This window comes from Maylandia zebra, linkage group LG6 (assembly GCF_041146795.1).
Source record: "Maylandia zebra isolate NMK-2024a linkage group LG6, Mzebra_GT3a, whole genome shotgun sequence".
Taxonomy (NCBI): Eukaryota; Metazoa; Chordata; class Actinopteri; order Cichliformes; family Cichlidae; genus Maylandia; species Maylandia zebra.
Window position 1 is genome coordinate 40,832,626 of NC_135172.1, and position 25,524 is coordinate 40,858,149.

Below are 25,524 nucleotides of genomic sequence, written 5' to 3' on the forward strand. Positions count from 1 at the left end.
TGTGTGTGTGCGGTTTTGTGGAAACTGCCTTTCACTTTCCACCATAGCAGGAAATTGTGATGCCAGTGTATGCAGTATAAACAGAAGCGTTATGTTGCAAGATGCATGTTCATCAAGTTCAGAGACAATATTACTGAGCATTCACCGAGTAGACACAGATGGGATTGAACCGGAGATGAGAGAGCAAGGCCTTGTGACCATAGAGCACGTAATAGCTGGTTAGTGAAGAGCTGAGCGTTTATGATGTCGCCCTGTTAGTGCTTTAAAACCAGATGTGACATTTAGAAAAAAAAAAAAAAAAAAAAAAAAACCAGATGTGACAAGCGAACAGTGGTTCTGGACGAGAATCTGGGGACGATGTGCGCTAATGCGGCACAAACTTGTCCATCTCTAAGTAGCCACATGCTAAAACACACCATGTTTTCTTTCCTTTCTTTCTTTTTTTTTTTTTTTTGCTCTAATGGGACCACAAGTTACAAAATGAAGTTTATGTTCTATTAAATAATGTTTAAAAGTAGTGACTGAGACCATAAAGTCTTAATGGAAGTATTCAAATAAGTGCAGGGGTCTTTTCCCCTTAGACTTTAATACAGTTTATCTTTGTTTTTAAACCAGAGGAGTTGCCCCTGTTAGCATGTTGCTAATATTTTAAGTCATTAAAGGCACATTCAAAGTGCAAACATTGAATGAAAAGGATTTTATGATCAATACATTTCAAATATTCAAATCTGAATAGTCAAATTCTTATTTTCGTGTCATTTCTAAACAAAATATTATATATGGTTTGTAAATGTATTATGTACATTAGACATAATGTAAAATAATGCGGCCGTTGTGGTGTGATCTAATGTGAATAGTCCTCATTGATCAGAACAGTAATGATTTCATTCTCTGCATATCACTATCCCCTGAAAACCTACTAATACATCTTTTTTTTCCTCCCTGAGCAGAATTTGATCTGTCCTTTATCTATATTCTGCTTTTCTTCATGCCATATTGATTTACTCTCATCAATATTTCAACCTTAGCGGCTGCTGCTATTTTTCCATACCCCGCTTCAGATTTAATAAGAAATGTCCCTTTGATGCTGAAACGAACAACTTCAACAACTTCTTTGTACTCGTGGCGTGGCTGAATTCTTAATCACTAAACGTTAAAGCAGTAATTATATGGCTGGTTTGTTAGTTCTACATCGACTTGTGTGGTTTTCCTCAGTTATGGCTATTTTCTTTGCTGTGTGTGCGTCTGTATGTGTGTCTGTGTTAATTGCAGTGTGTTTACACTCTTGTGTTTGCTTCCCAGATCCTCTGTCGATGAGTCCACAGAAGGCCCTGGAGACCATCGGGGCCAACCTGCAGAAGCAGTATGAAAACTGGCAGCCCAGGGTGAGTCTTTAACCGATACTGTGACCAGAGACACAGACTCACACCACGTCTGTTCAGGACCGAGTTAGACCGAGTTAGACTCAATCCTGTTAAAATAATATCATCAATGACTGATTTTTGGCATCCATTAAACCATTTGCACTTTTCTGTTCTTTGAACTGAACAATCACCTACCTTTCTATAAGCAGTAACCTCTCAGTAAACTCTTTGAATATTACACTGATGACTCCTCCACCACCTCCTGGTACTCTGGTATTGATTTGACTGATCTTTGCTTAAAGCTCTGGGAACTTAAACATCAGCTTGTTCATCATGAGTTTTCAGACAAAAACATTTCACTGTGCGCAACACTGATGAGAAGCTGTTCAGCTGTTGTGTTAACAGTAACTCCTAATTCAATGTTCCTGGGTCTAATTTAGAGCGTGCAAAGCTGTTTTCATACATTTCAGACACCAGTGGAAGAATCAGGTTTGAAGTTTCTCACACTTTGTACAAAACAGGCAACTCCGTGTCAGTACTGGGGTAGACCATACAGGAGGGAGCACACACCTATTGACCCCTTGCTATTGTGAAATCTCTGGACTGTCTACTGCTGTGTTGTCACATGGGTTCAGTCTGACTTTACATGTGAAAGCGACAGTTTAGAGGCTGTTTAAAGTTCTCTTTGACTCATTCAGTGTCTCAGAAAACTGAGTCTGGATTTTCTTCCTAAGAACTACAGTTGACATCATGCATATTTATTATTCCTACTTTTCTTAGATAGTTTTGTTTTTTTTAAATGTGTGTTAATTAAATTACACCAACCTTTAATAACTTGGACACTTTCTCACAACTACGTCAGCTTCCAGTTTTCTTCCAGTTTTACTCAAATAAGCTCAAAAGAAAGTGTTCAGACTTACTTTACTTTTTTTTTTTAAATGCAAATAAAACCCAACTGAAAATGACTCGCAGTGTATCCCACTTGGTCTACAGCTTTCTCCATGCGTGTGTAGGGCTGTGATGTGTGTAGGCCTCCAAAATGTTAGTTCTTTTTCAAGTTGTTGCTAATAAATGTTTAACCATATTTACTTTTACTGAAATTTCTGTAAGCAAAAAAGGGAGAAATGGGAAATAACTCGGTCTATGTGTGCATCTCAGAGCTCTGAAAACAAATAAACAGCAGATGCCACACTGGGAGATTCCTGCCTGCAGAGTTAGCAGCATGATGAACTGCCACAGTTCTTGTAGTCTGCGGTAGGGCTGCTCGATTATGGCAAAAATGATAATCACGATTATTTTCACTGAAATTGAGATCACGATTATTTGACGATATTTATTTAACCCTTTAAGACCTACTATAGAACCAAGTCCACCAGAGCTTATATTATTTTTATTTATTTTTTTTACATGCTGTAGTGCCATTTGTGGGAGCATTTCAAGTTGCTATACATCAATACAACTGTTATAGCCCATATTTTAATAATATGTCTGCATTAAGTGCATAGTAAGTACATAAATTGCAAAAAAGTGCAATAAACTACAAAAAAAATAGAAAATCGCTTTTGTTTTGTTTACATATATTTCTACTTGGAGAGATTTAAGAGGTTTATCCCTCAAAACTTTAAATACAATAAAGTTGCAAAAAATAGTTTCCCACCACAGGAAATTTATTTTGAGTGTCTTCATAGTTTTATTTTGGAGATACAGCAATTTTTATATACTGCAGGAAAAACAAAAAACAATCCTATGATGCAAATTTGCAAAGAAAACAGCAGGTGCATCATTTCACTGTGGGAAGTGTTACGAACAGCTGATAGGAACGGCAAAGCGTGTTTCTGGAATATTATGTTTTTGTTCCTGCAAGCGCTTTTTATGCAATTTTTGCAAAGCTATATGTGGAACGAAACCATGACCGAGGACAAGCTGATGGCATCAGATGTAAGTACAACTCCTCCGGTTTCATATGCAAAACAAATTATTGCGCTAGCTTACACGGTTCAGGTTCTACAGGGATTTAAAAATAGTTACGCAAAAGGGAGCGTGCTGCTCTGACCGGCTTTAAAGGGTTAACAATGACTTTAAAAAATAATATAAAATAGTGTGCAACACCACTGAAGTTTTTTTTACCTCTCTTTTCAGCCAACGGCAGTCACTCTCCTCTCCAAATAACTTCTGCTTAGCTTTCCGAGCTTCCCTCAGGTCCTCTTAATCAGCGGTCTCCAACCTTTTTTGCGCCACGGACGGTTTATGCCCGACAATATTTTCACGGACCGGCCTTTAAGGTGTCGCGGATAAATGAGGGAGGGGCTAATAATTGGCTCAGTCATTTTTAATGATCGTTGAAAGCCCAGATCGTAATCGTGATTAAAATTCGATTAATTGAGCAGCCCTAGTCTGCGGTAATGCAATAGCTGCAGTAAAGAGTTATAGCAGATCAACTCGTAATTATGAGACCGATTGGCCCTTTAGTGGAAAACTGTCCATCTTTGGTCTCTGGCTAATGGATGGGATGGGCCGGTTTAATTTTTAGACTTGTATCTAAGAGGTCACCACTGTCTGCCCAGCTGTGGGGTTACTCTGTGTCCTGCAGACAGTACTGAAAAGTATTAAAACTGATGGTCTGAACTAGAGCAGGGCGATATGGCCAAAAATATTTATCACGATATATATTTGAAAATTTGCGATAACGATATAACTGACGATATAATTGATGCGAGACAAAATACAACTCCACAACATTACTAGCGCAAAAAGACAACCTTCCATTTATTTTCACTTAAACAAGAAGCTGGTTTTTATGTACATTAAAGCTTTATAAAAATGCAACAGTGCAAATGCAAATTCCTTGCTGAAAGTTTAACCAAAAGGCATTTCCAGTAGAAATGGGCTGACATATCCTGAGCATAACCATGTATAATATTCACTGAAGTTAAAAAGAGGTGCTTTGCAACATTAAACTGCAGTGCGCAGTACGTATTTTTCGGACCATAAGGTGCACGGGATTATAAGGCACATTAAGCGAAACAAAGCAGTCAGGAAATCAAACTTTATTCAACTCATTCTTCTTGCTTCCTCCACTTCTGTAACATTGATTCATTAATGTTGAATTCTGCTCTATTCCCATGTTGTTGCAGTATATTAATGACTAACCTCGTATTGTGGATGGATTATCTCAGTTGTTCTCCTGACTGAAGTTTGGTCCGTTTACAGCATCCTGCCATGCGATTGCATTTGTCTCTAACCATGAAGAACCTTCACGTTAACTTTTATAAGTGGAAAAGTGTTAGTGTTCGTCCTCCAGCTTCACTGTTTATGTTATGCTAACATAGCTGTGTCGCTAGCGATCACGTAGCACATCATTATATACCAGCTAGCCCAACTTCAGTAACCCTACAAACGTCACTGCTGTTTAGTTTCCTGTCTTCATTTATGTTGGAAGTGATAGCAGAGCTGTACGTTTGAATTTTTTCAGAAATCTCTCAGTCAGAACATGCTATATCATGCTTAGGTAACTAGCGAAACTAGCGAGCTAACTTCCGCTAGCTTCCTGCTAACTTCTAACTCCGTTAAATGTAATACATTTTGTTTTCATGGATGCCTGGAAGTTAAACTTCATAGTTACACCTGGTAAAGCAGCAATGCTGATCGTTTTATTAAAGATGAAAGAATTTAGACAGTTTTTAAACTCTCAGTGATGCTGCAGTGTTCGTTTGACCTGAAGAGGGGGGTTTAGGACCCAGATTACTCCCAGATTTAAGAGCATCTTAGTCCGACAAATACGACAATAACGACGGCCGTTTGCATGTTCTGCAAAAAAATGTGCTTTGTCGTGTAACTGATGGACAAACACCAAACCAGTTCCACATCACGGAAGTTGCACCATTTTTACAACCCAATTCTGGTTCATCTGTTTCACTCAACAATCAGCCATGTGCGTATGAAAACAAAGGCACTGCGCATGCGCGTTTTACTCATATTCTATCGCGATATTTCATTTTCCTATCGTTGCCTAACATTATACCGGTATTACCGTGAACGGTATAATATGGCCCAGCCCTAGTCTGAACTTCCCCGCTAGCCAAACTCTGTTTTGTCATCATTTCTAAATTAGGCAACTTTCCCAGATTTTCATATTGGAGAAATATGGACAAGATACAGCTGTAATAATCCAGTATCAATCAACCAAGCAATCAGCCAGTAGAGAACGCATATTAAGATATTATATGAGTTTATTTTAGAAAACATACATTTTCCAGCTCCTTTATACTTCTTATATGCAGTATGCCAACAAAACGCCCACATGCTCTTGACAGTAATTCATACTTAAAAAAAAAAAATAAAAATAGATGCATTATGTGTTTTTGTACACTCAGCTGTTCTAAGTTTATATGTGTGTATACATTTATTCGTTCATGCCAGCAGCAGCTGTTGTCCTTTTCCCAGAGCCTCCTTGGTGCTTTTGTCTTCCTCCAAAAATTGGGAAGTCATTGGAGCACATGACACTCCTCCAAAGTAAAAGTCTCCCAAAGAAGAATTTTTATTTTCTAAGGAGTAAAAGAGATGGAGTATAAGTGTAAAGAAGCTTTCTCTGTTTGGACATAAAAAGCAAAGAAGCAACAAAGCAGTGCTCACCATGACAGCAGGAAATCTCATCTTAGTGACTGACTGCGCTTCCAGTGTTTAGACAATGATCTGCCATTCACTGACATGGATCACCGTAATGGTGCAAGCCGCAGCATTTGTAGGAGTTTGATCTAACAGATTTCATTTCAGCTTTTTACAAACATAAAGATCCACGCTGACTAAATCACAAAAGGCTTTTCCCCCCCCCTTCAGGATGAAATCTAATCCCCCGGCCAATATTTCTAATAAATGCTGCTGATATGTGCAGATATTGGATTATGGCTGACAAATTGGCACCATTGCTTTTGTTGGTGAATTAGCTGAAAGAAGTCTCTGACAGACACGCTCACTTTACCTGCTAAAGCCAGCGAAGCTAATACAGCAGTCTGTCATGAAAGAAGCAATAAATCCTGCTTTCAAGAAGGTTATAATGTTCAGCTCGTTGAGCAGGAAGATGCATCTGTTGTTGAACGCGTAAACCGCTCAGTGTTTCTGTCCAAAGTAACCTGTTATGAAAATATGAAATATGATTGCATATTTTTGAGTATAAATTAAATATTTCAGAAAACACAAACAATGCGATGTTCTTTTCTCAGTGTACACTTCATGGATCTTTACGTATCTAGCTATTAAATGCTCGATGCAAGTCTTCCTGTGGAAGACCATAGCAGCGGGGTTAGTGAAAGTTTTTGGTACCTTAAGCTGTCTTGTTTGCAGTCTGCTTGTGGTGCTTTTGGCCAGGCTGTGGTTGAATGCAGGTACATGGCTTGTGTGGAGAAGTCAGTTCAATTCAATTTTATTTATATAGCACTAAATTACAACAACAGTCGGCTCAAAACGCTTTAAATTGTAAGGTAGACCCTACAATAATACATACAGAGAAAAAAATCCAACAATCACATGACCACCTATGAGCAAGCACTTTGTCGACAGCGGGAAGGAAAAACTCCCTTTTAACAGGAAGAAATCTCCAGCAGAACCAGGCAGAACCAGGCTTAGGGAGGGGCGGGGCCATCTGCTGCGACCGGTTGGTGTGAGAACTAAAGAGGGACTGCATTTGCCAACATTCAACTGTAAACTACAAACAAGCTTTTGATTATCTGTTTAGAAACCACAGATATCCACTGTTGTTTGTTTAATTTAAGACTAAAAAAAAATTAAATGAATGAGAGGTAAAACTTGAGGGGGGAGGGACAAATAAGTAAATACTTCTGCCTACTCCTTTTCAAACAAATAATGGAATGATATTTTGTAATGATTGTGAAGGCACATGTTTGAAATGTTTGAAATAAAAATGAACTGACAAGCTCTGAAATACTGTCAATTATCTCTAGAGACAAAGTTATCTGATCAGAGTTTAAGTTCAGCTCACCCTGTCATCTGTTTAGATCTTTCCCCCCAAAGGTTTTTTGCAACATTGGTAATATCTGATTTATAAACTGTAGGAAACTGGGCAATTCTGAAGAGGTTGGACACTTGTAGTGATTATATGCTGCTGATGTGTGGCATCATTTCGAGAAGCTGTCCAGGAACTAAAATCACAATGTTGTTGCAGCTGGTTTTATTTTCATTTTATTATTTAGGGGGGGATTAACTTCCCATGCATGGTAGTTTAGTGTTAGTTGTTTTTTACTCTCCAATATATATATATATATATATATATATATATTTTTACCCTCTGTTCTTCTTCCTGAAAGACAGGCATCCTCTGGAGAATGACTCCAAAAAATAAGCAAACACTTGAAATTTGATCTGAGTGCTTGAGCTGAGTTTCTTTTGGTTTTATTGGGTTTGAATTTGATTTCAAACCACCTGCGAATATGTTTTAATCTGCTCATATAGTTTTGGATTTGATCATGGCCTTTTTTTTTGTTTTCTGTTGAGACGTGGTAGCAGAATGTGAACATGGTCTCTGAGGTTTTGAACAAGATGGATTTTTTTTTCTTCTCTTTTTAGTTTCTCTTTTTGCTCAGGTGGAGATGCCACGCTCACAAAAAACCAAGATAAAAAAATGAGCCAGTAAAACAATTTTGGTGCTATAGTATCTACAGAGGATCGAAATTCAATTCATCCTGTTGTCATGTTGCTAAAACCCTACATACCCGCCAAAAAGCATCACGAGGCTTTAGAAATAAAAATACAACAGTGTGTGGCTGTTTGGTAAGAGAGTTCAGAAGTAACACGTGTGGTAAGAGGAGGGTGGAGGAAGAAACGTCCCCAGAGACTGCAGCTGAAGGAATGTAGGCTCGGGCTTGGTTGACCTGAGAGGTCAGCAGCAAATGGTGGTAGGAGTGCAGGAGGAGGTGTGGGAGGGTGAGAAAGCGGTTCCTTTTTCCAGCCGGAGGATTCACAGCTCTGCAGCTCCACACTGGAGTGCAGCTTTCGCCAACACACCTTACATAAAGCGTTGACAAAGCAGTCAATTAAACTGCAGTTATTACCTGCTTTGTGACAGCACTGACAAATTGTGTAATAACTTCATTTCGGATGAAACGAGATGGGGAATATTAGACCAAATGAGAAGCCATTTTTTCCCTCACCCCCCTAGCCCTCCATCCCCGTCATGTTGATATGTAAGAGCAGCATTCGCAACAGTTGAGCTGCCCAGGGAGTTTAGCTGTGCCAACCTGCTGTCACGAATCTGTTTCTCTATTTGCTTCTGTACTCTTAAATTAACCCTCATGGACACAAAACGTACAGAGAAAGGCAAACTCTGTCCTGGCTGCTGCCCACTCACTTTCTCTACCAACTCAACCTCCTCTCTCTTCCCTTAACATCTCTCTCTCTCTGACCTTTTGTTTTCCACTCCACCTCAAATCAAGATTCTCCCGTGTCCATCCTTATTGTTGTTGTCTTGTTTTTACCATTCTTCTTCGCCTGTGGAGTTTTTTTTTTTTTATTATTCATTTGAGTTTTTCTTTCTTTTTTTGTGCTGTCCGCTTTCCTTGCACTACAATGAAGAAAAGACATCCTTTCTGCTTGTTGATGGGTTTTGCATAGTAGGATGCAGATTATCTGGCAGCCTCTGCAGGAATTTTGAATAGTTCAGTTAAGTGAAAGGTGCTTTTTGGCGGCAGTTGTATAGTTTTTGTACCTATTAGAAATCCCCCCCCCCCCCCTCTCATCTTTTATAATTTAGGGCTGAACATCACAGTAACAAAGTGGCAATGCTTTGTTGCAGTGTATGAGGCAGAGCATGCACTGGTCAGCAATTGGGGAAATCGGCACAACTAACACCTGTTCTGATTTTGTTTTTTTTAACATAACATGGGACTACTTGCTGTATAATCTCTCTCTTCCACAGCATGTCTTTCATCCTGTCTTCCTTCTCTCACCCCAGCCGGTCTCAGCAGATGGCCCCGCCCCTCCCTGAGCCTGGTTCTGCTGCAGGTTTCTTCCTGTTAAAAGGGAGTTTTTCCTTCCCACTGTCGCCAAAGTGCTTGCTCATAGGTGGTCATGTGATTGTTGGATTTTTTTTCTCTGTATGTATTATTGTAGGGTCTACCTTACAATTTAAAGCGCCTTGAGGCGACTGTTGTTGTGATTTCGCGCCGTATAAATAAAATTGAATTGAATAATTTATTCATGTTGAATATTTGTAGACAGACAAATTGCTCCCCTGACTAAGAACAGCTTTGCACCACCATCAACCAGAATCTGCACAACCTGATGGTTCCACTGTTGCCTCACAGCAAGAAGGTCCTGGTTTCGAATCCCCCATCTGGCCAGGGCGTTCCTGTGTTGCCTTTGTTCTCCCGGTGTCTGCATGGGTTCTCTCCACGTACTTCTGCTTCAACAGTCCAAAGACTGTTTGTGGGTTTAGTTTAATTGGTGATCCTTCATTGGCTGTAGGTATAAATGGTTATGTCTCTCGGTATTGGCCCTGCCAGGTTGGCAAACTGTCCAGAGTGTACCCCGCCTTCTCGCTCTATAGCACCTGGGATAGGCTTCAGATAAATGGAATATTTTTTAAAATTTTCCTTCACTTGCAAACTCTCAGCCCTCTTTTTTTTTTTTTTGTTTTTGATAATTCTTCACTTTGCTTTTGCACAGTGCTGCCACCACCACAAGTTTGTCAGCCATCTTTGTTGAGCACCATCTTTTTCTTTTCTTTTTTTCTTTCTCTGCTGTCTGTGCTTCTATTGACTGTGGCTTTATTTTGTTATCTTACAGAGCTCAGACTGGATTCAACCAAGGACTCCTTTTGTTTCATAGACATGGCATCAAGAAAGTAGAAGTTATGTGATACCTTAGTTTTCGGTTTCTCTTTGAGTTTTCTCTCTGTTTGCCTCGTCTGCTCTGCTATTCCCTTTCAAGCCTCACTTGTTCACTTTCATTTTCTCTGTGCACGTTACTGTTTTTTCTCTCCCTGTCCTCTCTGTTATTTGTCTGGGAATCTAGTTTGAAACTCCCCCCTCTTGACTTGCTGGTTGTTTGTTATCTTGATGAAAAGCGATGTGCTTGTCTTGTCCAATGGGCTTCTCAAAGCCAGCACATTGTTTCTAAATTGCTGAACATGTTGCTGCTGCTAAACAGGTTCGGTATTTTTATCTAACTGCATGGTGTCCTCTCATGCTACCCACTCTTTAGTTTGCTCTCCTTCCGGGCTACAGCTTGTGAACCCCTGCCGTCCACTCGGCTACCCCTCTCTTGCATAATGTATCACTGAGCTGAACCTCAAAGACTTTACTTTGATTAGATTTGCAGTCTCTTCTTATCACCCTGGAAACGCCAAGCTACACAGCAGAGGACGAGCACAAGTGAAGGGTTTCTGTGTCGCTGCTAATGATGCAACACACTTTGCAGGCTTTGCTTATGCTACATTCTTATGTTGTATTTTTAAAAGGCCATTACGGTTTCCTTTAGTAATGACATAGTGATCATGAGCCAGTGGGTCACCTGTTGTGCCACCTGTTTTTATATTTTACATAAGTAATGCTAATGCTACGATTGGCTACGTGTTATTTCTGTCATAGCAGAGCAACAGCAAATGTTCTTTTGTGTTCAGGAAAATTATTTTTATCCAATCGTCACAGGAAATTTTGCCACATTGCCAGAAAATAAAAATTTAGTTCCACTTTTTCAGTGTGAGGATTTTAGTTTGTCACGGAGGATACTACTCAGTCAAAAAGTTGTGTAATATTTTAGGGAACTTTCAGAAATGTGATAGACGACCTTAAGGATGGCTTTGCGTTTAGAGTTAATGAAAGATTGAGTGGAGTTAAAGGATCGAGCATTTTTAGAATTTGGTTCCTTAAAGGTGTGTTGAAGCGGTCTTAAACCCCCCCCCCCCCCCCCCCCCCCCCCCCCCCCCAATAAAAACCCCCAGACTTGAGCCTGATTTATAATCCTGTATTGATATGCAGAGAAGTTTTCACCCTGTGCCACTGTGCCAATAAAATCTGCCTTTCTTAGACTGCATTCCAGTTGAAGCCATAACGTGTACAGGGCTCGCAAAATTTCAAAATCACTGGTAGCCCTTCAGGCAGGCACTCTTCAGTTTTTGGTAGCCCAAAATAAATTTAAGTAGCCCGAATTTAAAAAAAAAAAAAAAAAAAAAAAAAAGACAATTTTTTGATTGATGTTTTGTTTCCTTTTCAATATTATACATTAAAGTATAATATTGTAAAGGAAACACAACATCAATCTAAGAATATTTAAAACACAAATTACAACAACAAATTACAATCATCAACTCCAATATTTGGTTCTAATTGAACAGAAATTTCTATGAACTTGCAAGAACTGTGTAGAACATGAATCGGTGTTCAGTAAGAGGCAAGTGGAACCAAGATCTAGGACATTTGCGTTTTGAAGTTTGCAAAGACTGCTAAATCTTGCTAATGGTAGTTCACTCTTTGCAACATAGTACGCTGTTCTAAACAGCCTTTTCAGGACTTCTTGTTATGCTTGGTTTATTTTTAGTATGTTTTTTGCAATCGGTGTTTGTTCTGGGAAAGATAGTGCAGACTGGGCAATAATGCATTTCTTGCATTTCTCATGGGTTCTGATGAGGTCTTTCTTAAAATGACTGGTCCCAGTAACAAAGGCGCTTGTCGACTCAGAAATCGAGGGAAACTCACAACACACCCGGCAGAGCATTATGTTATTTAGCTCGTCATATTCCAGCCACATAAATTCTTTTGTCCATGAAGTGGATCGTGAAAGCACAAAACAAGCGCAAATTCAAACGCGATTTCCATGTCTCACATATTGACAGTGGCTCATCAATGCCGATGACATAATTGCTCAGCTACATTTGCGAAAGAATGCAAAAGCATTGACATATCTTTCCTTCCTATGATAGCCTGACGGGCAGGGCTGAGATGGATTTTGGTAGCCCGACTCGAAAAGTCGCTAGCCCCGGGACGTCGGGCTAGCGATTTTGCGAGCCCTGGTGTAACCAAACATACCTTTTATGAGAAACGTGGCCTATTTTATGCTTAAACGGGAGCAGCAAGTTTCTAAAAAGACTATGAATATGAGTTTTATACTATAACAAACGTAAATGAGCTGCTATTAGAAGAAAGCACCGAAAATAAAACGGGGATATTTTGCGCACACATGAATAAAAGGTGTTTCGTGAAATCTTAGTTGCCTTTTGGCTTAAAGACAAAAAGGTTACAAAACCACTAGTGCATACACTCGCCCTCACTCAAGGCCACTCCTCCCTGAGCCTGGTTCTGCTGGAGGTTTCTTCCTGTCAAACAGGAGTATTTTCTTCCCACTGTCGCCAACGTGCTTGCTCATTAGGGGGTCATATGATTGTTGGGGTTTTCTTACACTGTGAATGTGCAGTCTGAACAGCATTTTATTTGTTAAATTAAGCTCAAGACAGTTAGGTAGTAACTGAATCTATCGAACAACAAAGGGGACAAAGATGACACATTAACAGCTGTGTTTTTGTCTCCCTTGGAAGGAAGCTGACTTTTCACATTCAATAACAGAAACTGAACCACAGACATGTTCAGCTGCTGAGGGAATTTCCAGAAGTGACATGCCCATGTGACTTTAGGCAATCACCGTTTGCTAGAGTTTGTGGAAGTGGCATCATCGGCTCAACACTGAGTACGAATCCATAATTATAGTTTTCCAGCCAAACAACCAGTGAAAAGTGATATATTCTCTGAGGCGTGTGTGCCGCACCCATCGTTGTGTTCAGTGTTTGCCTCTGCTTGGTGTTTGGAGAACTGTTCATTTTTATCATTCTTGCACGGCTTAGGTTGTATCATGTGGAGAAAAAATAAAGCAAGGGCAAAAAAAGAAAAACAACACAAATCACGTGAGGATGTCGCTGTATATGGACTTGCTTGGCCAGCAGTAGGGAGATGTGGTTTGTTCACTGTGTGCTGACAGTGTATTTAAGCACAGCATACGACTGGGTGTCTCAGTTAATTGGTAAAAATTCCCATTTTTAAAAACAAAGAAAAGCACCACTCTGGTTTTTGAATTAAAAAAAAAAAAATCACGGCTGTTTGAGGAAAAGTTAATTCAACCTTTTATTGGCTTTGCTGGTTATAGAGCTTCAGTACTTGCTCTTGAAGCTTTCTTTTTCTAATTCAGTAACCAACACCATTCTTACGCTACATTATTCCCTTTGAAGTCTATATCTTCATATATAAAGCACCTCGAGGCCATTGTTGTGATTTGGTTATATAAATTGAATTGAACTGAATTGAATTTCACATCAGTTGAAACCCATCTGAGTTCTCCTGATGACTAGCATGTATGGGAAGCTGTACAGGGAATAGCGGTAGGCAGAAACATTCCCAATTACCTCTCTTTGACTTCCCTCGTGCACTCAGTCCTGCCGGAGCCGGCCAGAGAAAACCATTAGCCTCTTGGAAGAAATATGAACATCTACCATCTGGACAGCGTGCTTATGAGGAAGGCGACAGTTTGGATACAGCACTCCTCTTGTGTTAATGGTTAGGAGGAGGTTAACTCTAGATAATGCAGAAGGGTTGTTTTGGTTGTCAGCTAAGCTTATAGGTTGGACACGAAATGGGATGTGGGGTGTTTTGGGGTTGTTGTTTTTTGGGTGAGTGAAGCATTTCAGTTTCATTGATTGCTCCTTCCTGGAAAACAAGTAAATTTATCATTCCTTTTAAAGTAGTATGTGCTGCTCCTAAGTGTTTTTCAGAAGCGAAGGTGCTCTATCTTACTCTATCTTATCTACATTAAAAGGAAGGAGGCAAAGTGAGAGCAGAGATGTTTAATGCACAGATCTCCAAAGATGAGACATCTGAAGGCCGGGTATTTTGCTATATTTATGGTCAGATTTGACGCTAAAGTGTTAGTAACCATTGATGTATTGATGTGTGCATGTGTCCCAATTGCATCACCACATCCACATGTACCTACCGCCTGTTGTTGCGCGATTGGTCTTGAGAATCGAGACAGCGAACAGAGTGCAGTATATATTTGTAATTGTGTATCACATATAAACTGGAGAAATGAATATTCTGCAGATGGATGATGAATTAAGGGGGGAAAAGCTGCTTTAATAAGTTCTTGGAAGATTGAAATACCACTTGCGATCAAACAGTTCTGAGAAGCTGGATCCACAAGAATAGTTTCAGTGGGTTCTGTTCTGACTGCCTGCTCTGTATATTCTACAGTTTCAGTGTGAACCTCAAACTTTTGTTTCAAGTTGTCCTGAATTTCATGTGGAAGGAGCTCATTGCTGGTGTTAGGAGACGGGTCTCCTGCTATAACTGGGCAGGTTTAAGTTGAAGAGTCCACAGTATCCAAGCCCAACGACAGCACATCAGATGAGGCACAAAATCTAGAGCATCCTTGTCATATACCGGTGTATATATATATTTTTAATTCATGGGGGTTGTGGACTGTGAATTCAACCCCCACGTTCACACTGTCAAAATGGACTTCTGCTTTAACCTGTGACTGTTGTGCGTGCCACGCCGTGCTGTCTCAGAGCCCATTGAAAACAGGTTTTTCTTTTTTGGCTACACCAACATGCTTCAACACCTGGACCTGGTGTGATTTCACTCGCTGCAATACTGTCAACTTCCCAAAAATGAAGAAAAAATCAAATAGAAGGGTTAGTGTTTTGACACACTGGAGGAGATCGAGTGCCCATCGTGGAGGCAAAATGGGAATTCCACTGAATTTTAAACCAAGACAGGTTTCAGATTTTTACGAGCCCCTTCTCATCACACCTCATGTTCATAGTGGAGTATCTTTTATAAATGGTATAATTCTTAAATTATAGTTCCATTTACAAAAGTATAATTCTCTGTTTGGGCATGTTACTATTATAAGAATTATTAGGATCATTATTAAATCCTTTACTCAGACATGGTTGATCTGTGTATAAAGGTGTAGATAGCATGAAATCAAGCAGTTGAGTAATACAATAAAGAATGCATGTTCTCCTGTAATTAAAGATGTATATAAATATGGTTAAATTAAAATATTCTGGCCAAGTGAAAGTATGTAGCTGTAGATTTTTTTTTTTTTTTTTTTTTTTTTTTAAGTCATTTCATGTGATAGTCTGCATCCTACCTGCAAAAACCTGCTATCACAGACAGGACTGAATTCAGTGGGAAGCTGCACTGGTGTCCCAGTCAGCAGTCAAGAATGGATGCTGCTGTCTCCACAGTGAGTCACCTCTTCGTGTTTGCACTCATTGAGCTTGAGTGTGTGCAGATACTAATGATGAGTGTGTGACTGTTATTATTACATCCTGATTGTGTGTGTGTGTGTGTGTGTGTGTGTGTGCTGACATTATCCATTTAGAGAGGATGCAGAGCAGGAGGGGACAACACAGGAGTCCAGGATGTGACTCAGTGGACAGAGATAAAGGATACAGCTCCCTTCAGTCATATTTTTTTTAAGCAGTATGTAAAATGTGCTGCTGTGACGGCATGTGCATGCCAGTCCTACAGCCTGCCAGCTGAACAGAGTGCAGGCACCGGTTCATGGGTGTGCTCAAGGACAATGGTACAAATTGTGGGCAGATCCAATCAGCGTAGTACTTCTTGAATTCCTACTTTAGTGAAGCACAGCAATGGCAAAACCCAGTCGTCCCTGAAGACATTTTTGTGGCTTTGCAAGTCATTTGAGTCACTTCGGTTCCTCACACTCTTCTTTTCCTTCTCACCGATGATCCAGAGCCCGTGTCTATGTTTCTGTTCTTTATTATTAACATAGCCCTACTCAGCCAGCCGTAGCTGCAATATTAAATTCAAAAGCCCTTTTGTTCTTCAAGTGGCTCTCAAAATTGTCCCTAGAGGAAAAGCGTTTCACATGAAGTGCTTTTGGTCAAACAGTTAACTTGCAGTATTCCTTCCTGGACTTAAAGATGGTCAGCATGGTTAAAAAGCATCAGTAAACAGATTTTACCCATTTGATCATTGTGATTAATAACTATGTTAAGATAATCATATTTCACTGTGAAATGTTAAAATCCATCCATTTGTTCTTTTTCTGATACTTGACTGGGTCCAGGTCATAGATGCCCAGACCTCTCCCTCCCCAGCCACCACCTCCTCCAGCTCTTCTAGTGTGTGTGTGTGTGTGTGTGTGTGTTTGGGGGAGGGGGGGGTAGTGAGGCCTTCAAAAGCCAGCAGAGAGACATAATCTCTCCACCTCTCCCTGGGTCTGACCCTAGGCCTTGTTGTAGTTGAATGAAGTCCTAGTTCCCTAAACACCCCTCTGATGCTCCTCACCATATCTCCAAGGTTCAGCCTAGACAACCTTTGGATGAAGTTCACTTTTGCAGCCTGCAAAATTACTCTTTTGGTTAAGTGCAGTTCATGGGTGGGAATTTAGACTGACCAGTAAATCCACAGGTTTGCCTTTGCTCTCTCTTTACCACAATACTCTACTGGCTTTTGTGGTAAGGATCAGCTATAATGCTGCACCAGTGGGTCTATTTTAGCTATTATGATGGAGCTGGGTAGGGGATTTTTGGCCAGTATTCGAGAATGTTTGGCAGTCAGGTCTGTCTCTGTCAGTAACCATCATCTGTCAAGTATCTGTGGCATGATCTTTGCATTCACTGCCCTGGAAAAAAATTGTCTATTTACATGACAATTACCTTAGTCTGCATTTTCCACCAAGCCTGTTGTTCCACATAGGAATGAATGCACGTGCAATGTTGCTGAAGATTTTCAGTCATGTTGTGAAGAGAGAGCCTCATGTTTAGTTGGAACATAGACGCATTTTTCAGATATCAAATCAAATCGCAGTCAAGTCCTCAAATGTGGGCTCTTCACTAATCACATAAATGTTTTATAGGTGTCAGACTTTCTAATATTACTGTTTTTACAGTACAAGCCACATTTACTGTTCTGTAACACCAACTCAGGAGCAAATTAAAAACCTTTCTCTGTTGACCTGCTTTGGGGTCCATGAGTCTTTTTTTTGTCTGATCTGTGAAATCCCTTTAAAATGAATAAATAAGTGAATATTTTTGTGTCTTGACATCCAAAATCCAAACTGGAATTCCCACCACCTCCAAGGGTTAGTCACACGTAGCTGTCACAAATGACTGAAAATACAACTTGATGCTTCCAGCTGCTTTCCCTCGTTTATTTATGAGGAGGCTTTAAGACCCGGACCCCATAAGATTTGAAAATGTGAAATTTACATCTGGTGCACATCTGCTTCAGAAGCATTCTCATTTCTTCCTCTGGCGTAGATGACGGGCTGCCTCTCGGCTCGCAGCCCTGGGCTTTGTACTGGGGACCTCTCCACATAAATCCCATTGAATGCATGGTCTAGCTGGTTTGGACATTTGTGCTTTTACATACAGCTCTGCTGGTTAATGCCTAGAAACGTTCACTGACTGTGTGAAAACAGCTGTAGATTCAGAGCTTAACTATTTTGGTTGGAAGATCAAATGTGTAGTGTGTAGTGCGATGAGTTTTTTAAGCTCCAAATTAAATACTTGAAGGTTTGCAGCTCGCCAGGCTTACTGCAAGATGCACGTCTCTTGGTGACGTAATAGTTTAATGGTTGAAGATTTCAGGCCGTCTAACAGTTTCTGGCTCTGTCTCATGTATGCACCTCTGGAGATGAATGTCACCTTAAAGGTTTTCTTAGCCTTTCAATAAAGTTTTGCTTCCCTTTCAAGGATAGTAGCTCCTAAAGCCAGAATATTTTGTACAAAAAGCTGCCTTTTGCTGCAGCATTACAGTTTGCTACCATTGCCAGTAGAGCATATGTTGAGACTAATGTCCCTGATGAAGTTGCACCGGCATACAAAAGTTTGTGACACACGTGATTAATTATGAGAAGTTTCCATTGAGTGTGCTGCTTATATACAGCAATAAAAAGTCGCCAGTAATTTTCAGTTTTTTAACAACAGCTGAGTAAAAGTTGAGAAGCCGCTTCAGGCCAGACTAATGGATTGTAGGTAATGAGCTGTTTTTCAGTGAGCGTGATGTATATGTGGTGTTTTTATCATTGTAAACAACTGGGCAGTTAATGTGCGTCAAGCTTCTTTTCTCTTTTGATAGGTCTGAAAATTACCATACTGCTCAGTTTAATAATTATTGTTCCTAAAGTGGCTTCAATTAAAATGTGACTTCTTCTGATTATGCACTCAGCAGATTGTGATATCCGTCTTCATGCCCCTTCGCTCATTAGTGCAGAATAGAAAGGCGTTATGTCACATTAAGACATAGCTGTACTGAGACTACTCCATCAGCTGCTACCCAGAATCCTTCACTTTAAATCCTGTGCCGCTATTAGTCAACCCCACTATCCTTCTCAGTGACCCTGATTGTTTCTGAATAGCTGGACCTGCACCTCTTATTCTGCTCTAATTAGTGGAACAGCTGTCTGTATAAATAATTGGAGTCCCCTTCTACCCCTCAAGTCTTAAGCTAATGGTTTTCCTGTCCCTTCTTTTACCCTCTAATGGTTCACTTTCCTCCTGTGGTTTCCCTCTGTCTCAAGGCAGTGTGGGATATCTATATCAACGACCTGAGTAGCGATGGCCCTTTTAATGGGCTCATTTTATATCATCCTTTCTGCTTCACTGTCCATGTTAAATGAGACTGAAGTTAACCCCTGTTATTTAAAAAAAAATAAAATAAAAATCCTGTTTCGTGGCAGATGACAACTGCTTGTTAGAGTGACCTGATGCAGAGGGGTAGTGTAGATTTTATTTCCTTTTCCATGTTGATATTCAAACACTCGTCAGGGAAATGTTGAAGTAAGTGACATGTCTGCTAGTGTAGTGCTGTTAGTCTTAAGTGTTTATGAGGGTGAAGATTGTTGATAACAGTGTTTTTTTTGTTTTTTTTTAAAAATATTAATTTAAAATTAAGAAACAAAATGCAAATCTCCAAAAAAAAACAACCCAAAAACTTTTCTGGGGTTCTCTCTCGACTTTGTACTTTCTTAGTTTCGACTTTCTTAGTAAGGTAATAATGTATACTTTTATTATTATAATTTAGGGAAATTAGTCTGCATTTAACCCATTCGCTCAGTGAAGCAGTGGGCAGCCACCAATCCAGCACCCGGGGAGCAGTGTGTAAGGACGGTACCTTGCTCAGGGGTACCTCAGCATAGCTGTTCTGTGGATTCGAACCCCCGACCTCCCGATGATGGGGCGTAATAACCTTTAAGTTCATTGTGTTATTCATACCTGACTCGTCACTGGTGTTACTGAGTGAAGGTGACGTCATCATCATCACTGGTGTAGATGGGTTTTGAGGGCCAAGTTGTCGAGTGTAAACTTTGCTGCAGATTAATAAGACATATCCTAAAGTGATAAGCTGGTGCGTCTGTGTTGTGATGGACTGTCAGCTTTTATGTGTAACTGCCTAGATGTATCAGAAATGTCTGCTATGTATTAAAGTTTTACGGTGGACCCACCTCAGCAGCAGCAGCATCCAAGCTGGAACGTGAAGCCTCCTTTATCATGTAATTGTTAAAATGTTAGCGTATGATTTCAGTTTAACATAACTAGGTTAGAATATTTTAACATGCTGCAGATATTAACTTAAAATGTTTGTTCATTAATAATTTGGGCTGTGTAACAGACTGTGCACAGTTTAAGACCTAAACTGGGATTTTTTTCCCCACATGTCCTTTATCACCTGCAGGAAATGGGCTGCTTTGTTCACGTTTGCACTACTGAAAATACTCCCTGTGGTATGGATGGGAAGATTGCTTCCCTACACCGCACTCGGTACACAAGCACTGCATCCACACTCAAAAAAAAAATAAAATAAAATAAAATAAAAATTGTGACCAACGGGTCAACCTCACATTATTGGTTTTCTTGTATTCTGGATTTGAACACATTTAAAAGTCAGAGACAGAACTTTGAATTGCAAAGACTAGAATATGTAGCACTCTGCACATTTCTTTGCTAAAGAGGATAAAAAAGAAAAACCTCTGGGGATAAAATCTTGATATTTTGAATAGGCTCTGACTCACAGATCTTTTTTTTTTTCCCTGAATAAAACACAACAGTGAAAAGCTTATAATAATGTCTTGCATGGCCTTGATTCTCCAGACAGCCTGCAGTAGTTAATCTAAGCCTCTGCCTCTGGAGTCTCTCAAGTTATGCTTTTTGTGCCCGTTATGTTGAATGTGTATAGAATTATCACGCTGTATTACAGCTTGTCCTAACATGAGAGTCAGGAAAATCCTCCATAAACCATAAAGCTCAGCCATGCGGAGTTGGACAGGGTTTCTTTATTCTTCCCTGTCCCCTGGCATCATTAAAAAGGAGGAAGAGCCTTTCCTGGATTAAAGGGGCTTGTAGTGTGCCACAGACTGTGGACAGTTGATCATTATACATCTCTTCTGCCCTCCACTACACCACTTTCTCTTTCCCTCCTTCCATTTTAGGCTATTTTAGGCTCTATCAACACAAAAGTTCTTAGCTCCCTGCTCCTGTCATTTCTTTCCTTACCTATTCCCACTTCAGCCTTTGTCTCATTATATCACCTCCCCTTCGTTTTCTTCTACAGTGTCATATTTCTCCCTTTCTTTTTGAAATTTAATTAAAAGTACTTGTAAAGGAGAAAATTATAAACCTTAAGTGCCTCAGAGGTTCAAAGTATGTGTGTAAAAGAAGAAGAAGGTAAAAAGGGTGTCCCCTGTTTCTTTATTATGCACAAATTCTAATGAGATGGACCACGAAACCCAATTACAGGGCCGTAATGCGTTATCATTATCACAGAGATAGTGATGAGTGAGGTTGGCTTTAATTTTAAATGCATGCACACCTTCCCTGTAATAGCAGGGACCTCGATGTGTGTGATCTTGAAGGTGTTTCCCTGCAGAGCCACGTGCAGAAACCTCAAAGAAATCTCTCCCAAAGAAAATAAGAGAAAGATCAAAAATCTGTCTGAACTTTCTGAAGCTCTAAATAATTCAACACTCAGACATTTATCAGATTAACATCACAGTGAAAGCACTGCATCAAAGCCATTCTGAAGATGCTCATCCCCATTTTTTTTTATTATCATAAACTCCATATAAAAGAGAGTTGTTCCTAGTGCCTTTAAAACTGCGTTCTTTCCAGCTGTCAGCAGAGGGCGACTCCTCTGGTTGTAAAACGATGGATCGTATTGAAGTCTATGAGAACATGACGCCAGTGCTCACTTGATAATATGTCCTCAGTAAACAATTGCTAAAACGTCTTTAGTGTCAGTTGTTATTGAATCATTTCATTTTTGTAAATTATCGCCCTAATTCCACCAAACATTTACTTGCAGGCAACCAAGTATATTTGCATAGTATGACTGGCAGCAGTGACACTCCGAGGCACTTCAAGATTTCATTATTGATACCACTTATCAATTCGATACACTAGGTGTCCTTAGCTCCGCTTTGTGAATCACCACCATCATTAAACAGCATGTCAAAGACATTACATTCATGCAAATTGCACTGTCTGTGGTCAAATGTGTTTGCATGTTGAAGGTATTTCCCCTCTTTGTTGTGATCAGGGTTATCGCTAAAACAAAATAACATAACATTTGTGTATCTATGCGGTATGCTACTTGATATTAGTTACACAACTCATTACATCACTTTTACGTTTCTCTGTAAAATGACGTGAAACTCGTTATCCTAATGAGGCCACATGCGATCTTTCCTTTAGTATTTAGGTGTGAAAACTAAGCAAAGATGAAAAACGGCACAAAGACACTTAAAAGCAATCGCCACGGTGATTCTACTATAGAAGCATGAGCAGGTAGAAACGAGGCTGCAGCCTGACTGCTCATCACTTTGTTACCTGGTGAAGTTCAGGCTCTGGCTGCTGGGCTGGGCTCAGCATTCGCTCAGCTTTAACATCAATCTGGGTTCTCGGCGAGCTAAATGTTCGCATACTGTCTGTTGTAAGGACCCACCTTTTAGCACATCCCAGCAAACCCACTCACTTCACCAGATGCACCTTGTTTAGTTCTCTCACCTTTGATTGGGTGTGGTGCTTGTCCTTAATTGCACTCACCTGTCACACGTTCTATAAGGACTGCATTCACTTTTGGCTCACTTTTTTCTTCACTCCCACACGGGGCGGCAGCAGTGCATTGGCAGTCCATGTGTGTCTTTCCTTTATTGATTTTGAGAATAAAAGGAGAACCCTGTGAATGATTGATGACTGCTTATTCTCATTCTAATCGGATGAGCCCATGATGATGACTACTTAAACCCTGAGCCTTCCTTCTTTCATAACACTGTCTGTGCAGATGTTTGCAAATAACAACTCCAAAGAATCGTCATTGTATGAGGTTGTGGTGTTTTAATAGATGGATTAGAAACTGCAACAAAAAGAATAAGATGCTGACAGTCAACATGTAGAACTGAATAGAATAGAATTCAACTTTATTGTCACAAGTACAAGGCAACAAAATGCAGTTAGCATCATCCAGAAAGTGCTTTAGCAATAATATAGATATATTACAGAATATGGATCTATTATAGGTATGTTACAATGTACGTGGTATGAAGGTATGTTATGAATATGCTATAAGTATGTACAAGCTGTAGCTGTAGTGAGTGTACAAGCTATGTACAGGCTATGAACAGGTTATACATATGGTTACAAATATGAAAACTATACAGATTGTAGATATACAATTGCGAGGGTTAATAAACAGTTTTAAAACTATAATTATTGTATTGTACAGTATGATTGTCTATACAGAATTTACAGTAGGCATCAAAACAGAACCTCACTGCACGCTTTGTATTTTTTCTTTTTTGTAAATCCAGTTTAAATAAATATAGTTCAGATCAGTTTTATTTATTTTAATAGGCCTTTTTCTGAGAAATGGGCTTGAGTAACATAATTGATGGGACATGTATGTATATACGTGATATCAAAAGCGCACATCCACACATACAATGACTGCAATCCATCATAACTGTGATGTGAATGATATTCATCCAGGAGCTATACTATAAATGCATGTCATGCACTTAGTATGAGTTGGTAAATCAAACGAGGAGGAGCTGAAATGTTTCCAGGGCACGAGTCGCTCCACTGTGTGATGAACAAATAAGTGTGGTGACAGACTGGTGTATGTGTTTGTGCACCACTTTGGATATTTCATAGTGTCTCCTGACCCTGACCGGACCTACGCAGATAGCTGGCCAGTGGCAGCAGCATCACTAAACAGAATTACGGCTGCAGGCAGGAAAAAAACAGAAAAGCAAATCTGACCAAAGTAAAACACAGCTCTGTTTAGAAGAGAGCAGCTTTTCCAATAGAAATAAGACCTTAATTTATATCAGACTTTCCTGTTATTGCTCTAATTATCAGAGACTTTTCCATTAACATTAAGCAGTTTTTCACTTTCAGTTGTTAATTATGTAATCAAACTGCTTCCTACAGCAGTAATGACCAAAGCGATTCGAACTGACCATCTTTAGCTTGCTCCAGCGACTAAACGTGCAGATTAGAAACTGACTCAAATAAATTCAGTCAGTCCAGGCCTTGTTCGTCAAATGTGCTCGACGTCTGCAGGGCGCTTCGTTGACTCCTGTCTGTCAGCGGTATGTTGTGGTTTCATTTCTGCTTCAGTGTTGTCCTGCGCTGTCATGCTACCAGGTGGTGTAACTCTCTTCCAGTGTGCCTACGTTTTTGGTTTGAGGGTGTTAGTTGCACTCAGGAAATTGGACAAGGCTTCAGATGAAAAATCAGATGAAGGGAGATTGGCCTTTGAACCGTGTGGAATTTAAACATATAAAATGTGTCTGGCAGAATTTCTTTTAAGTAAAGAAAGGTAGAATATGCCCAGTATTTGTCCAGGTTAAATGAATTTATCAAAACCAAACACATTTGAAGTGGCACAGATTTATGGGAGTGGGTGCACAAAAGTGAGAGACAATAGGAAAAAAGTTGCAGGTACGCAGGGAGGGGAGGGGGGGCAGGAAAAGAGTCCAGAGGAACTCATTCATCACAGCCAATCTACCAGCCAAGCCAGCTTAATGGAGACAGATAGCGGCTGTAGCTGTCAACACAAGAAGCTTATCTCTATATTAAGCAGTCCCACCATTAGGACCACACCGGCCACATGTTGGGAGATTGATCTGGAGCATTTAGCGACAGGGCAAATATCCTAATTAGGCTCAAGTTTGACACCAGGTGTCGTTTTTCTCTCCCTATTTTCTGTCACTGGTGGTACGACCTTGTCACTTCATTTAAAATATCAAAAGTAATCCTCTATCTTCCGTGGAAAACTCAGACTTCAGGAAAATCTTCAACACCTCTCTCACCTACTCGGTAAGCCTCAAAGTAATCCCTTTTCCTTCTCTCCTTTTATCTCGTCTCATTCCTTCTCAGAGTGTTGTTCTCTTACGGGATGTTGCTAGGTCAGGATTATTGTCAGAGGACCAGCGCAGTCGCCTTCAGTCCTTACTGCTGATTAGCTTATTCATCTAATTTATACACCGTAAACTGCTCTGAGTAAACTCAGACATTTAAGTTTTCATTCAGATTCCTGAGTGATGAGAGCAAAGATCAAAGCCAGCAGTCTTGTTGCAGTGGAAAAATGTTAGAAAGGAATCAGACAGCCGTCTTCTGTCACCGCAAGGATCCTTGCTGTCATGTGAAACTGTATTGATCCACAGAGAAAAATTCTATTTCAACTTTTCCTTCCTTTCACAGGGAGGTGAGAGGTCAGGGTCAGGTACACATGTAGCTGTCTGTAGAGATAATAGTGATACTTCTCTCATTCTCTGCTCAGACCTTTCTGCAAAGGGGAAAGGGAGACAAGTCTCTTCCTTTGGTTAAACACAATAAAATATTTTTAGCAATGATTATTATTCTGTGTGGAGAAAAACCACATTACTTGTAATTTTGTATTCTGGACACCAATACTTCCGATTTAGAGTTGATGTAGCGGGGGTCACACTAGAGTTTTCCCTGGCATACTTATTGGGATGGATTACAGTAAACCAAGCAATATTTTCTCTGCCAGTGTTAGTTTACATTGATGTTAATATTAACTGTCTCTCTAGTTCAGACTTTTTGTGATGAGCAAGAATACAAAACAGGAGGCTGTCACGGCACATTAGGCTGATGCACACAGGC

General features: G+C 40.0%; 1 protein-coding gene across 4 annotated transcripts in view; it reads left to right on the top strand.

Moving 5' to 3' along the window:
* The window catches only part of rptor (regulatory associated protein of MTOR, complex 1), a 209,975-nt gene that overhangs the window by 29,947 nt on the left and 154,504 nt on the right, over positions 1-25,524 (top strand). For all 4 annotated transcript variants that reach the window (XM_004538776.6, XM_004538777.6, XM_012919090.3 and 1 more), the window contains one exon: positions 1,303-1,385. In XM_004538776.6, coding sequence (XP_004538833.1) covers positions 1,303-1,385 — 83 coding nt within the window. The remainder of the gene's footprint in view (positions 1-1,302; positions 1,386-25,524) is intronic.